The following is a 16511-nucleotide window of genomic DNA, read 5'->3' as shown; positions in this document are numbered from 1 at the left end:
AGGAGTCGATGAAGAGATACTTTTTGACTGACAGCTACTTTCCCATATTTCCCACGGACCGTTCAGACTGAAGGGAGAAATATATCAAATTGCTCAAAATCAAGTATAACAAATTTTACCTCGATGCACAGCTGAGCGTTTGTAAGAGGAAGTGCAATAAGGACCCCTAGTCGACTAAGCCTGCTGGGTCAGACCGATAAGGATTATTTCATCTTCTTTTCATGTGGAGAGGAAGCTGATAAGAAGGCTTGTTTTTAACAGGAATGTGTCAGACCATGTGGATGCAATGAGGGCTGTAAAAGTGCGCGAGTATGTATGTCTACAGCCTGTTCATCAGTGCGTTTAGCTGGAAAATGTTTTGCCGATGTGACGGTTTATTATTGCAAAGGTGTGCAGAAAAATGATAAAGGCCCCTTCTTTAAGCAGTTTTGAATATTTCTATATTTGACTAATCAGGGCCTTCCTGCGATTCAAAATGACTGTGCTGGAGATTGTAAGCAATCAAAACTTGAGAACATGCAAAATCCTGCTTCCTGTTTACCGTAACAACAAGCAACAAACTAAACGTGACAGACACATTTACTCAAACAAAACTATAAAGACTGATCAGGTAGGTAACGTTATGTTTAACATTATAATGAAAAACTAAACAGAGGTATTCACGAGGACAGCTACGCATCTGCCGTCACTTTGGCAACCGCAGACACTTTCAGCTGAAAGTGTCCAGTCACTTTCAGGAGAGAAAACCTCCATCAGAGCAGTGATGTCTTCTAGTTTGCACAGTTTCAGTGTTCAGATTCAGCCCGGTCCACTTGACATCAGGTTGGTGCATGACAGTGTTTCTGAGGCTGTAGGCTGTTCTCATGTCTAATTCTGGCTGCTGGGGTCTGTGCTGAGTCACACATGACCATTAGTCTTTCCTTTCCTTCTCAAACTACGTCACAATTGCATTTTCATCAGCCCAAGTTCTAAAAACTGTCTTATAAAGAAATGACTTAATGCAAGGCTGTTTTATTAAATTCCATTCAACCACACAGGAATATCTGATTAACAGTTAATTGAGTGAACCCTGCCTGCCTTATTCTGTATGTTCATTGGTGGATAAACATAAGACGTTGAGGGGCTGCAGATAAGGTTTGATTAACTCTGGCTGCTGATAAGCTTGGCCATAATATCCTTGTGCGTGTGTGTGTGTGTGTGTGTGTGTGTGTTGGGGTGGGCTAAAGAGGACGGACGTGCCAGAGGCACAGCTGTGTGTATTTCTGAGACAGAGATGGAATTGTGTGCAGGACGGAGGCTCTCTTTAAGAGGAGTCTGTGTGTCTGTGATACAGATCTGCAGAGCTGACATGCAGTGGCTGTTTGAGCAGCCGCGGGCTGATAACATCACCAGGGGCTATTGACGCTCCATTTGTGCACTCGCTGGTACGTTGGGAGGACAAGAGGTTTCATTACTGCCAGAAAACACAAACACACACACTTGTAGGAGGACGCAGCCATGCATGAGTACATATAAAACACACACACACACACACACACACCCACACACCTGTCTCAAAATTGGCTCCCTCTTCACACGCTTTCTTCTGGATTCCTCCAACCCTCATCATTTCCCTCACTTTCAGCTGTCTGCCTGACAGTTTGGGTTGAGCTTAAATAAAAGTCCTATGTTGCTTTTGTGACTCAAATGTGTCACTGAAAATCTAAATCAGCAATAACAATAAATGCCAAAGCAGCCCCATTTTGTAAAGTAAGTTCAGTGATTTGACTTGAGATAGGTAACCTAATAATTTGGGTTACCAGTCCTTATGTAACTGCAAACTGGGACATTCCTTAAAACCCTTTAAAGGGAAGGCAGGCTTAAGCCATGGATGTGCTGTCTGCTTTGAATTGGTTAGCAGGTTGGAAAGTGCCTCCTCTGTAGTCTATAATTAGAAAGGAGTGCTTGTTTTTGGAGCAACTTCATAAAAATCAAAAGATCTCCTGGAGGTGTGAAACATCCCAACAGCTTAAATTATTTCAGGGTGAGTCACCTGAAATAGCCACTGTTAAAACAGCTGCAGAACGATTGCGGAAACTTTTTTAAAAGCCGCAACTAACATTCAGAATGTCCTGGTATGCACTAAGGCATGGGAATGTGTTGCACAAGCAAGCTGACAACCACACACAGAGGATGTACAGCCCCAGCCATCAGCGGGTAGTTACAGCTCTCAAACTACTGAGAAACGTATTCAAAAATCAAAAATGTAATAAAACTTAAACAAAATGTGTCTGTCAATAAAGATTACAGCACTCACATGAAACTATATATTAAAGACAGCAATGCGCTTACAACAGGTACACTTTAGCTACCATTACAAGATTAGAGATCATCAAAGGGATGTCTAACAGACTTTTAATTAAGTTTTATTACATTTAAAAAAAATTTTTTACTAAGTTTCTTAGAAACATTAGAAAGGAGTGCTTGTTTTTGGACCAGCTTCATACAAAAATCCCAAGATCTCCTGGAGCACTAGTGGATCGATGGAGCTCAAGAGAGCTTTCTGATGCTCTGAGACCCGCTGTTGTTCTAGTTAGCTGCAGTTTCTATAATGACTGACTTCTAATCGTACACATCGACGGACTTCATTTTTAATTAGAGATGCACCACCTTGTACGATGCACAGCTACTTTACACGTTAAACAGAAGCCCGCTTTCAATTGGTACATAAGGGGAAACCATAGGTTGACACTCCAAACCAGGAGCAAAGTCCATCCGAAGCTGTCGTGCTGCGCTCCTGCAGGTTCCGCCCTGTAGTAAAACAGACGCTCTACAGCCTTTGGTGTGAAAGACTTAATATTTAACTTACCATGCGTTGTTCAAGGTCCTAAATCCTTGAACGATTCTATAAAAAAAAAAAAGGCAGCAGTCCGGACCGGTTACCCCCCTCTTCGTTTCCGCACTGGTCTGATCCACTAGCCCCGTGCTCCAGGCAGCAGAGCAGCGACCCCACCTACTCGTCATGCCTACCTCTGATGTACCTGCACCGGTAATTACGTCCTCTCATCTCGCACAGTAGCAGAGGGACGCGGAGCAGCCGAGGCGCACTGTAAACGGCTCCCAGTGGCACTTTTGTAGTAAGACTTTTTTTCTTCATCACCCAAATTACTTTTCCCAAACAATTCAATTTACTGTTGTAGCGTATGTGTATGTTATTGATCATATGTTGCACTCAAAAAGCTTCGTTTGGCAAGATATGTATCTATCTCATGAAGCAATATATAATATATTTATTTTGCACAAAGCTAAATTTTCCTAAGAAACCCCCCCCCCCCCCCCCCAAAATCATCACAGAAAACCACTTCATTGTCACTGAACGTTTATGCAAAAACTGAAACATGTCAAACATAAATCAATCAGGCTGGACATCCCACCTGAACAGAAGGACTCAAGGACTCAACAACAGAACAGATGGCAGCACAGCATGCCCCCCCCCCCCACACACACACACACACACACACACACACACACACACACACACACACACACACACACACACACACACACACACACACACACACACACACACACACACACACACACACACACACACACACACACACACACACACACACACACACACACACACACACACACACACACACACACACACACACACACACACACACACACACACACACACACACACACACTTGGATAATTAAGGAACATATTTCTTTTGCAGTTTTCTGCCAACTTTAACAAACCTAAAGTGCATATATCATTTTCTATGAATACCTCCAGAAATATGAAATAAAGTGGCTGTCATTGAACCACATGTAAAAAACATAAAAGCAAAATTAAAAGCTGGATGGCAACTTCTGGAATAAGGTGACAAAATTATAATTACAAGCTGAGTGGCTGCTTCTGGAGGCCACATTCAGGGTTAACTTGTTTTAAAGGAACATGGCTGGGGAAAAACACAACAGGCTTGATTTTAACATCGGCGAACAAGACTTTAAAAGTTGTGCAATTGGTAAATCTTATTTTGTGTGTTCCACTAATTGCTTGGTGAGAGAAAGCTGCAGCTGCAGCAACTGTTCCAGGTGGTCAATCTGTGAAAAGTAACCGCAAAAAAAACATTCATTTGCACTTCAAATTCCTAGTTTTCAAATGCAGCTCAAGCCATTTGTTATGCATTAGCTCCTAGCTTTACAAACAAAATACAATGCTCCATGAAGTGAAACGATACAAATTTAAAGATGTTTTCAAAAAACAATGAAACCAGCTCTGACCTTGGTCATCAGGCTCTGACAGCAGCAGCCAGAGGTCTGAGGATCTGGGATTCAAATTGAAAGCAAAGTCAACGCTATACCATGATCAGTCACCAGCTAATTGTAGAATTAAAGTGTGATAGAAGTTTAAAAACATTTAAGTCACGCAGATCATTGTTATCATTTCAAAGCATACATACCATTTGTTTTTGTATCAACATTGCAGGGAGGCTCCATTTGCTTGATAATCTTCTGAACTGGATCTTCTGAAAAAAACAAGATACCATGCACTATGCATCATAAGCCATTTTTTCAAAAATATGTTTAGTTTCACTGATAATCAGTTAATCAAACAGATAAGCTCAAAGCCAATAGGAGGTGAAGAAATCTAGTCCTCTCTCAGGACACTTAAATTAAAATATGATGAAATATTATTATTACAAAGCCAAAAATAAACTGCATCACTCAACTTTAGTGTCATATTGGTTTGTGCTTAAATTGTGATAATAAAAAAAGACACTGGGTTTGCTAGGATATTTTGTTAAATTTATGTAATAGACTAGCAAGACTAGCAACTGAATAAAAATACAAAAAATAAAGTCACAGTGTAATTGTGATTTGACCAACCATTGACTACGACAGAAGTGTTTTTCTTCTGCTGGGGAGTCTGGGGTGCTAGCTGTGGGCTTTGGATTAGGCCGGTGGTCGCTGTGTCGCTGGTTTCAGGTATGGACGTGGGCTGGGGGCAGCCAGGTACAGCTGGAGGGCTGGCAGCAGATGTGCTGATGTCAGTTTGGTCAGCCTTTGAGGTGGTGGATGGGGAAGGATTACTTTTAGCCTTGGCCTGCAATGCATCCAAGATCATGGCGGAGAGGTGCCCCCCGCCCCTCTCAGTGGGCAGAGTAAGTGAGAGCACGTTAACGGAGTCACTGAAGGACTGGACAGTGGCAAGGACGCCATTCACCAGCTGGCTTTGAAACATCATCAGCACTTCCCCTGGGATCTCTGCAGGGAAGTGTTCCTTCCCTAGAAACAAAGGGGTGTATAAGCAGAGTAAAAGAGCAACACAAGTGACACCTGTGTCCAAGTTTGAAATCATTTCAAAGAACAAGAATGAAGGCCATTTTGCCTTACCACTGAGCGTGCAGCGAGTGATCTGAAAGGGGAACTGCAGCAGATGCGTAGGTATGGGCAAGATACGGGAAAATGGCACCTTCTCAGTGTTGCCGTAATCTGCATAAATGACACTCGTCTCATTTTCTCCAACCTCCAGGACCACTGCACGGTACCAGTTATTGTCAGCTGGAAAGAGAGAACGGTTATTAATTAAATTCCAGCAGCAGTTTTGTGAGCAGAAACAGATGCTATATATTGACATTGATGTCACAACCTCCAGGTGGTGTTTTTTTGTGTGTATTTTACGGCCTTGATCTGAGTTTCCATTGAATTCTGGAGGAAATATCTATGAAGATCTGTATTTTGTTTATCATTAGAATTCAAGGCCACAAAAAAGCCTTAAATTCTGCTTTGAAGAGATGACAAAGATAACTCTGCCTACATAACTGCCCTTGAAAATGGTCTTAACCAGCTTCAAACCTGCAGATAGGACTGAAAACTATTAAAACTGACCCTGTTGTTAGCTGAACTGCGGAATGTTTGTCAGGCTATAGTCTCCTACTCACATACTGTGTTTACGGAGGAGACGCTCCTACGCTCTGTAGCACACGCTGTGTAATTACATCTACTAGCAGACACCAAATTACCAGCTTTGGTTTGCAGAGGCAAGAACTGCAGGTGGGGTCTCAAGAACAGAGCGAACATAAAAACGAAAGAAGGGAATTCATGTTGGCAGATTGTGTGAGTGTAATAGCGCAACGATGGATCAGCTAGTCTGTCCTCATACGTTCTCTTGCCTGTAATCTAACGATGTGTGGGAATTATACAGCCTGAGCGATGGGGTTTTCCCCTGCCGACAGTATCTATTAAACTCTAAATGCATTTTCCTCAAACTGATGTTGGGAACTAATCCACCTTGCAAAACTCAACTGTTTTGTCACACATTTTCTCAAACAAGAGGACATTGTTTTGACCTAAAAGAATAAGCATTTACTAACAGTCCATCTATCTCAGTATGATACTTCAACATCAACATTGTTAGTTATGATGCATGACTAGATTTGAAGTTATTTGTTTTGAGACCTTGTTATCTCTTGTAAATATTTTGCTTAGTATCATGTTAGGATGTGAAACACCATAAAGTCAGAAGGTTGCTCATATAGTCATTCACTTATAATTTACCTGTCTGAGACCGGGTGGTTTTAAGGTGGTTTTAATGAGAATGCTTACATACTGAATGAGTATTGCTCACTTAATTCACATCTACAGGGCAGATTGGATGGACGCCAGGATTAAAAAGGTACTTTCTTGCATCTTATTTAATCCGGAAATGTGATAGAAAGACCTTAAGGTTTATTTCTGGACCTATCTTTTTAAGATGTACAGAATGCATTTATGGAATAATAAATGTTTCTCACCAGAGAACTGGGCACAGCAGGCAGCCCCAGCAACTGGTCTGCTCAAGACAGAGGAGGATAAAGTGGCCTGAACGTTTCTGCAGTAGGCATCCAGCTCCATCATCACCTCCTGTAGCTTCTGCTGGTCCACTGCAACACCACAACAACACAGCAATTACAACAGGAAGGAGTATCAAATTTTCACCATTTGTACATCTGTCTTGGACAGGGACCAAAGTAAGTATTCTGACCCTGCCTGGGATCGACCACGTAGAAGAGGGAAGGACTAGTGACGGCTGCAACGCAAGGCTGAAATGTTTCGGTGAGAGGCAGCTCCACTGTCTTCCAATCCACTGGGAAAGATGGGGCTGAAACAAGATTACAACACAATTTCAGCAAGGCCCCTCAAAACAGCAACCACTGCATTTCATCTTCAGGACACCTGTACTCTAGAAGACCTTCTGATGGCGTTGCAGTCCGTCCCTCATTTGGAATCTCTTCGGAATTGGCTCCTGTCTGGCTGGAGGCTTGTATTTGGCTGTGCTCATTTTCCTGCATTTTCTCTTGGTGCTTCTTTGGCGTCTCTTCAGGAATAGCTCCAGGAACTTTGGCTAGTTGTTCAGAAATGAGGGCAGCTGCCACATTCTGCCCCCTGCTCTCCAGCTCCACACCGTAGCCTTGCTCGGTGGCAGAAAGGACACGTGCAGAGAGCTGCTCACCATCCACCAGAGTCTGGAACCATAGCAGGGCTTCACTGCTCCACTCTGATCCCAGGGGCTCCACTCCTGAGTCCAAACAGGCACACTTTGTAAGAAGCTTCATGTTAAAATATTGTTTTATGCCTATTCATCCAACTGGCAAAGCTTAAATTAGTGCAACATTTCAGTCTAATGTACCAGCAGTCGCAGTGGAGAAATGCTCTCAAAATGACAACACTCATCACGAAACAGATTCTGATCCCACATAACCTTTAATACCACAGAAGATTTGTGATTTCCACCAAGTACTTAATACAGGGCCCTCTTTGGAGGTGAGAAAAATGTATCAGATACACTCTTGGCTCCTCAACAAGAAATCATTTCATTTGAGAAATCACATTCTCTAGCACACGCACACACTACCTGTAAGCCAGCAGCGAATTGCCTGGAAGGGTAGAGTCAGGAGTTGGGGTGTAATGGCTCTAACGTGGTTCTTTTTCACTTCCATGCTATAACCATAGTCCACAAAGTTTACATACACGTCTTCAGACAGCTTGGTTACCATAGCTCGATACCACTCTCCATCGCCTGAGGAGCAGAAAAAACATTATGTGCAACTAAACCCCCCAAAACAAAGAAAAAAGATTCTGAATGTCATCTGATCAATGCTGTTAGGAAACAGTTCCATCTGTCAACTTACAGGAGAGACTCACAGTTTTGCCATTTTATAAAAAATGAACTCTCTCCAGACAACATTAATAATCACAACCAATGAATAACTTGTTCTTGGTCATATTCCAATGTATGAAAACATTCATGTCTGAAGAGCTGACAGTGTTTGTCACAAACAGTGGTGCTGTAAAACATCTCACCAGGAAACATGGCACAACATGGCTCTCCCACTTTGGGCTCAAAAGGTGAGGCCTTTGCTGCACAATGCCGTTTCAACTCAGCCCCCAGCTCTATCAGCCGCTGATGGTCTGACAGACAAATGAGAAAAGGTCGCATCAAATTGTCAAAATAGAAAAACCATTTCTATACATAAATATAACTTGAATCATTCTTAGGAGTACAAAGAAGAATTAAATACTTGAAATGATCTACAGCCCTCTAGGCTGAAGACAATACCTGTAGGACTGTTGATGCGGCAGAAAAAACCTTGAGGGTTCTCCACGACACTGGCTAGCAGTGCCACTGTCTGGCCATCACAGGGAAGCTCAGCACAAGACCACACCAGAGGCTCAGAGGATGAGGCAGGCGCTGAAAGCCAAAAATATAAAGTTGGGAACAATATTCTCGAATCAAGACTATAGATATAGGTAGATATTTGATCGTATATACTTCACTACTGTAAATATTCATTTCTGTAAATTCAAATTTAAGTCTTTTCTAAAATATGTTTAGTCTGTATATCTGGAGTTCTGTAAAATAAATAATTCCCGCCAGGGGTTATGAAAGTATTTCTGATTCTGATGATTTGATAGAACATAGACAGATGCAAGTGACATTTTAGTTTAAAGCATCACCCTAATATTCAATATCCTGAAAAGGCAGAAAGCGTCATCTTCATTTTTAAATACTAATAGAAACAGGCCTTGCTTTTTTGAGATGTGCCTCAATGTTTTACATAGAACTTGATACAATTTTCATAAAAGAATGAACAGGTGAATTTGAGACACTTCCCACCATGTTGTTCAGAAGCAGCAGCGGTTGGTGTCTGGTCAGCCTGCTGGTCACTACTGGTGGGAACAGGAGCAGGCACTGCGAAACCAGCAGAGATCAACAGCTCGGCTATATTGGCCTGAGGATCACTGGCCTCATCAATCATGGCCACCGAAGCCTTGCTCTTATGTGCTCTTTGGATCTCAATGCGCAGTATTCGGTTTGATACCCTGCGCTGCAGGGCCAGCAGGCAGTCCTCTGACCAGCTCTCCCCAACAGGCTGCACCCCTGGAAAGGAGCCCAACAACAGATGTCAGGGTGTCAGAGACAACTTATTTCAAAATGACATAAATGTGCAATTTCAAATCTGGGTAAAATTCACCAAACAAATCTCATTGGTTTGCAAAACCAATAATTGTAGCATATACTCAAATATAAAGCTTATTTAAAAGTTAACTGTTTCAGGCCAAGGCATTGTTCACTATCTGAGATAACAAGGCAGCTCTGGTGACATCATTGTCTAATATAACAGATAAGGTAAAGGAGTTTTTGAATAGATTTAATTTTAAAAGTGGAGTGACACTACACGAATAAAGGAAAGGAAAACAGTTGAAGTTTCTTTAGGCCTGTGACTCAGAAAAGATCCATCTCAAACAGTTAAACACACTTTGGTAAGTTTCTGACCATTTAAAATGTGCTTTACATTGCATATACTACCTGCTAGACCACAAGGTATAGCCTGCATGGGCAGGGCCAGTAGTGAAGTGGTGATATGCCGCAGCTGGCCTAAATCCACCTCCTCAGAGTTGCCAAAATCAAGGTAGCCAACACAGACACGTGCCTCTGATGAATAAGCCAGAACTTTAGCCCTGTACCACTGCTTGTCCTCTGAAAGGAACATACAGAGATCAGCGCTAGAATAGGTTCACAAATGTAATATATATTTTAAATATTAAAATGCAAAACAGTAGGTTGAAACAGGCAACATCAGCACTGCTGTTTCAAAATAAACTTATAAGAAACAGACATTAATGTATTGAAGCATTTTAGAAAAAGTAAAAAAAAAAAAAAAAAAGCAGCCCTAAACCAAGTTGTTAAATGCTGATATAGTCTTAATATGTGTATATATGTGTTGTACCTGAGAACTGGGCACAGCAAGCCGTGCCGGGGGCTGGCCTGAAGTTCTGGGGCACTTGGACCTGAGAGCAGTGTTCCCTCAGCTTTAGCTGCAACTCCTGAATAACTCCTGTAAACCAAAATCTCTCAAGTTAAAGACACGTCAAAGACCGAAGGCTTTAATTGCTTGTACTAGATGACATTCTACTTACCAGCGTTCTCCACTTTCTGTACAATAATGTCATCAGGTGACTGCAGGTGGGTGAGCACAACAGAGAAGGAGTCACCCACTGCCTGTGTCAGTGGCTCTGGTGGCTGAGCCCAGGTGTTGTCATCCTTCCCAACAGAGAGACGCTTGAAGTTCTCAAAGGATGCACTCACCATGGCATCTGAGGAAAATCCAACTTTTCTTATATGTATAATTGGATAGACATATTTTGCATTGGTAATACAAGCACAACAAATCCAGACACGGAAAAATCCCATTGCTTGTTGCCTGAAGCTATATGCACTTACTTTAGCCAGGGTACCTGGAAAATCTTTGGGAATAAATTAAATGACCTCCATGACATTTAATACCTCAAGGTACATTTATATTACATTTTAAACAAACTGTGCAGTGCAACAGGGATATACAGGGATTATCCCCAGCTTACTTATTTCTTGCTGAGTTGGTGTTACGTTGACTTTTTCTTCTGCTGCATAAGTGTTCTCAATGAGGAATGTGCTCAACGTTTTTCCTAAAAGACACAGGGAGAGAGTTGTGTTTATGAGTTTAAACTTCTGCAAATCATGTACCTGTGTATCCGAATCACAAATCACACTTTAAAAATCATTAACACATCATGTTTTTCAGCATTCCAAACTCTGTACAACCTACCCATGGAAAGCAGGATATCCACAGAATGGATGTGACCATTCTCAAGTGTGTCCACCAGCCTAACAGACACAATCTTGCCGACCAACATCTGTTTCACTGAAATACAGCACTCGCCAGACCATTTGTCACTCACTGGCACAACCCCGGCGATACGGCACTGCATTGCCTGAAAGTAACAGGTTCAAGTGCTAATGTCATCATGGTAGTTGTTAGACACTGAAAACCGTCTGTTTGAATGTTATGGTTTGGGAGTGTGTTAACAGTACCATGCTTAAAGATAATAGTAGTGTGATAATGTAATATGAACATGCACTCACACATGGACAATATGGCTGGATATTAGCAGCAAGGGGCTTGATCCTGTCCACAGGCACGTCTTCTTCATTGCCAAAGTCAATGTAAAGGATACTTGCCGTCTTCTGATCAGCAGCCAAAGTCTGGACCAGACCTCGGTACCACTTCTACACACAAAAAACACAGGCAAACACACATGGCACCATGCACAGTCAAAGTCTGAGCTAATGTTCATATTTAATCTTGTCGCTTTTCAAATTGCTTGAGATGTCCGGTAAACAAGATCTCTGCTCACCAGGTCAAAGGAGAACTGAACCGTGCAAATCTCCCCAACACAGGGCACATATGTCGTCACTGTTGGGCTGCTGTTTGTTTTCTGAAGCTCTGTGGTGATGACTTGAAGAGCCTCCAGTAACTCAGGACTTTGGGCAAGAAGGAAAAACCTACCAGGGTTGTAGAACTCTACAACAGATGCCTAAAAGGCACACACAATTACATCAAAACAATATTGCGTTAAGTTTTTTTAATAACATTGGCAAGATCACTCTTTACAGTTGAGACAAAATGGGTATGATTTACCTGGATGTCTGTTCCCTTAATGGTTTTAGCCATATGCAAGTCGTTCAAATAGACCCTCTGGAGGCTGGATGCATCACCGCTCTTCGATAGACAGGTTAAACATAGATAACAAAACATAAGAGCACAAATCCTTTACATAGGGTTATTCACTGCAATTACCGCACACTCAAGCCGGCCAGCTCTGTCTCCTGTCACTGGCGAAGCTACGACTTCCTTAGATTTCTCCCTGAGAAAAGAAGAGATTGAACGTTTCTTGTTTGCATTAAAAAAAGTCATCACAGTGGTACTCAGGGTTTACCAAGCTTACTTTTCAAGTTCTGGTTCAAGGGGCATGCACATGTGTCTGTGTGCCTTCCAGTCTTCTGTCTGACACACCACAGAACAGTAAGATGTCTTCTTGCAGCGCTTGCATCGAAAATTTCCTGTCAAGTGAGTACTAGTTAATTAAAGCAGACTGATAACTAGGGCTGTGCTTTATGGGAAAAAAATAATATCCCGATACATTTTCTCCATTGCACAATATACATCAGGATATTTTGACATCTTTTTTAAAAGGACCATATGAAATCAAACTTTTACCCTTCACCATTTTCACTACAATCCCTGCAGATTATATACCATTCTCGGTTAACTTCACAGGTGATTCCATCAAAACATTTTATATTTTCATTGTGATTTATCACAATTCAGCTGAAATAAGACTATTTTTTTATTCAAACTGCAAAAAAACCCTCAAAATTACAACTAAGGGGCAATCTGCAAAACGTTATATTACGTATATTTCTATAGTAGTTTGGTTTTGGCGCTGCACTTTTGTCGGACGCCCGGTTTCTATTTTATTCCTGTTACAGCAGATTACGAATTGAATGCTGAATTAGCTAAACGAGATGTCCTCATTTCAAAATAAAACCTAAATACATCTGCTGTTGTAGCCAGCAGGCCAGATAAGGAGGGAATTACTCTCACTGCAGTGTGTGTGGGACTGTGTGTGTGGCAGGTTTGGTCAGAAGGAGGCCGCTATGAAGTGACGGAGATCGCTCTTCGCGCGGGGAACTGAGCCGGCCGGCCCTGCAAGCAGGCTGCAATCCGAAATATACTAGAAAATTAAGTTCCCTCCCTTCAGCAACTAGATGTTGTGCAGGAATGGTTGGTGAGTGTCTGAGGTGAGTGTTTTGGGTTTTTTGGATCCCCCGGGGAATGTTTTTAACACAAAACCAAGGCAAGACTGCCGCTTGAAAGAAAAACAGATGACCATGAACTACTCGATACATACGATATAATGATTTAATGTATCGCACACATCCATTTCGGGGATATATCTGGTATATTCAATATATCGCACAGCCCTACTAATAACTGTACCAAATCTAAAGACAAAGATGCCCGAACAAGATTGACAACCACGAGGAAATGTGTTACATACCATGGACTATGGTGTGATGATACATTTAAAATCAATGACTAGCCGAGATGAGAACATAAGTCAGCATTATATCCTCCATGAGTCTATAATTATGAATTCAAGTTGTTTTACAAAATACAATGTTTGAAAATCATTTTTGGAGAATGGAAAGCCGCAAAAGTGTCTTAGCAACGCCACACCAATGTTGGAACACTTCTATCGTGACTTCAATGACCACAATAATACCTTGCTGACCACAGAAGTTGCAGACGTGTACACTCAGTGCTGGTGGTGTGGATCCTAACACCTATAAAGACAGGAAAAAAAATATTTGTGATAAAAATGGCAATGTTAAGCAGAACCCATTTATCTGATAAAGACCAGCAAGTTTGTTACATACTGCAGATTTATCCTGGCTGACCCCTGCAAAAGAGAAAACAGAAAAGAACACGGTGAAATATACACCCAGGGGTAACGTTTTAGTAGGTAATATTATAGCCATGCTCTAGTATTAACATTTGGACTGCTGTTGACTTACTATTCACATTGTACAGTCGTCCAAATTAGAAAAAAACAAAGGATAATGCAGGCAGGTGTGTCTGATAATACACTAAACATGACTTAAGTCTCAATAAATAAATGCATAATCAAATACAGGAATTAATAAATAAATGCATAAATAAAATATACAGAAATTAATAAATGCTGAAATAAGTGGGGCCTCCTACTATATGTAGATATGTCCTATCATATGGACAGAAATAAACACCATTGTAGAAATAAATGTAATGCATTTATTTATTATTTATTTCTGCATTTACTACTTTTTTGTATGCATTTATACATGTATTGATTGATTGAAACTTAAATGATGTTTAGTCCCGCCCGTCGGGTAACTATGGCTTTGATTTACCTTCTCCAGTGGCGCCTGACGCTGGGCAAACAGGTGTTGCATCGGGTCGTCTTAAAGGAGACAATGGGGTGGAAACAGCCATGGGGCTCGACGATGGTTTCCTCAAGGGCAGGTTCGGTCTCACAAGGTAAGGAGGAAATGACCGGTACATGGCTGCCTGAGAAGGTCATACAGATGATCTTAAAGTCAAAAAAGTTTCTAAAAATATAACATGAGCACGAACAGTGCACAAAAATGTCGTTGTCCACCACAAAAGTAATGCATTCCCTGCTGTATGACCAGCTAACGCTAACTACTGACGCAGCTAACGCTAACTACCTTAACATTAGCATAGTTAGCAAACGACAACAGTTTAAAAAAAACTTGTAACAACATTTAACTGTGGTGTACTACGAGACACATCCGACTATATCAACCCTACACAAACAAATATAGCGTTACCTGTACTTTATGGATTTATATTATACAGTCAATATTTTATCTGAGCGCACGTGTCGGCGGAAGAGGCAAACGTGTGTTGCACATGCGCAGTAGCCTCAATTGCGGATAGGTTAAAGGGCAGGTGGAAATTACCGTAATTCTCAACTTCTACTGCTGTCCGAGAACAGAGACACTTTCTTCAACACCAAATCTACATTGTTAAATATGTACCTCAGTGTTTTTTTAAAAGTTATCTCTGCCTTTATGATATAACCTTTGTCACATTACTTTTGTTTTTGACAGTGATTACTTCTGCCTTTAAAAGCCATAGGCTCTAGAAAAGCTGAGTGCCTACTGCATTAGTAGACATTTAATTAGAATGTTTTTGCTCTGTATTATGTTTGGGACATTGTAGCTAATATTATAATTTATGTTTTATTAAAATGAATAGACAAATACAAGGAAAACACATATTGCAGTTGAAGTTCAGCCATCCTTGAGGAGTAGAGCCGCTGCTCCTTTGCGTTGAAAGGAGCCAGTTGAGGTGGTTCAGGATCATCTAGTAAGGATGCCCCCAGGGCACCTTCCTAGGGAGGTGTTCCAGGCACGTCCAGCTGGGAGTAGGCCTCGGGAAAGACCCAGGACTAGGTGGAGAGATCATATCTCCAGACTGGCCTGGGAAGGCCTCGGGATCCTCCAGTTAGAGCTGGTTAATGTGGCCCGGGAAAGGGAAGTTTGGGGTCATCTGATAGAGCTTCTGCCCCCACAAACAATCCCCGGATAAACGGTTGAAGATGAGATGAGATGTACTATCCACATAATGTAATTTTTCACTAATATCACAGGCTGTGCTGCGATATTGACCTGTGATATTAGTGTCCATATAGTTTATTTTTTAAATGTGTTTGCTTTTTTTTGCAAATTATTTTTCCTAAATATAGGAATGTCAATGATTTTTTTCTTTCCTTTACAATAAGATCATACAAAAAAAAAAAAGCAAATAACTGGAATGACAGCATAGATGGAAATAAAGACATGTTTGCCTACAAGAGCTGTGGACCTGAGTTTATTGGAAAAGAAACTCAGGTCCAAGATTGTAAGCATTGTCTGTAACCTCTCCATCATGTGCCTTGAATTCTGGCTCACTGTCACTGGAAAGAGTCAAAAATTACATTGTGTGGATAGTACATACAGTTGCGATATGTGTTTTCCTTTTTATTTATCTATTCATTTTAATAAAACATAAATTATAATATTAGCTACAATGACCCAAATATAATACAGAGCAAAAACATTCTAATTGTCTGACTAAATGTCTACTAGTGCAGTAGGCCATCAGCTTTTCTAGAGCCTATGGTTTTCAAGGCAGAAGTAACACTGTCAAAAACAAAAGTAATGTGACAAATGTTATGTCATAAAGGCAGAGATAACTTTATAAACCCTGAAGGTTTATAGACGAGTTTATATTTAACAGTTTAGATTTGGAGAAATGTGTAGTTTTGGAATTGGCATCAAATGGTCAACATACCCAGTGTATTAATAGTATATCAATCAGTGCAATAATCATAATCATCACAATTTTGAGGAAGAGACCAGATTTTTTCCCCCAACATAAGTTATTTACAGGACTATTCAGGTAAAAATATTACAGGAGAAACAGAGAGAAAATAACATTGGAATAAAAGCACAGATTTGACGATTGTTCTCACTACCAGATGGCCTGAAGCATACTTTACCAACTGGTTAGTCAGTTACAACAGAGGAGCGAGCATCAAGTACAT

General features: G+C 41.1%; 1 protein-coding gene across 1 annotated transcript; it reads right to left on the bottom strand.

The window, feature by feature from the left end:
* Positions 1 to 4089: 4089 nt before the first annotated feature.
* On the bottom strand, positions 4090 to 14461 carry tdrd1 (tudor domain containing 1; the record flags this gene model as incomplete). The annotated part of the gene is made up of 23 exons (XM_083932230.1): positions 4090 to 4094; positions 4881 to 5279; positions 5388 to 5555; positions 6788 to 6916; positions 7018 to 7170; positions 7225 to 7551; positions 7888 to 8052; positions 8337 to 8444; positions 8593 to 8724; positions 9151 to 9414; positions 9844 to 10014; positions 10265 to 10372; positions 10455 to 10631; positions 10899 to 10982; positions 11123 to 11288; positions 11440 to 11583; positions 11712 to 11891; positions 11996 to 12076; positions 12155 to 12221; positions 12303 to 12417; positions 13644 to 13704; positions 13798 to 13820; positions 14311 to 14461. 23 exons carry the CDS (start codon positions 14459 to 14461, stop codon positions 4090 to 4092), a joined length of 3378 nt encoding a protein of 1125 aa, XP_083788356.1.
* Positions 14462 to 16511: the final 2050 nt, after the last annotated feature.

The sequence above is a fragment of the Echiichthys vipera genome (genome assembly GCF_963691815.1).
Source record: "Echiichthys vipera genome assembly, chromosome: 18".
NCBI classification, from domain to species: domain Eukaryota; kingdom Metazoa; phylum Chordata; class Actinopteri; order Perciformes; family Trachinidae; genus Echiichthys; species Echiichthys vipera.
The sequence above is the reverse complement of the archived record's forward strand: the minus strand, read 5'-3'. Positions and strand labels throughout refer to the sequence as shown.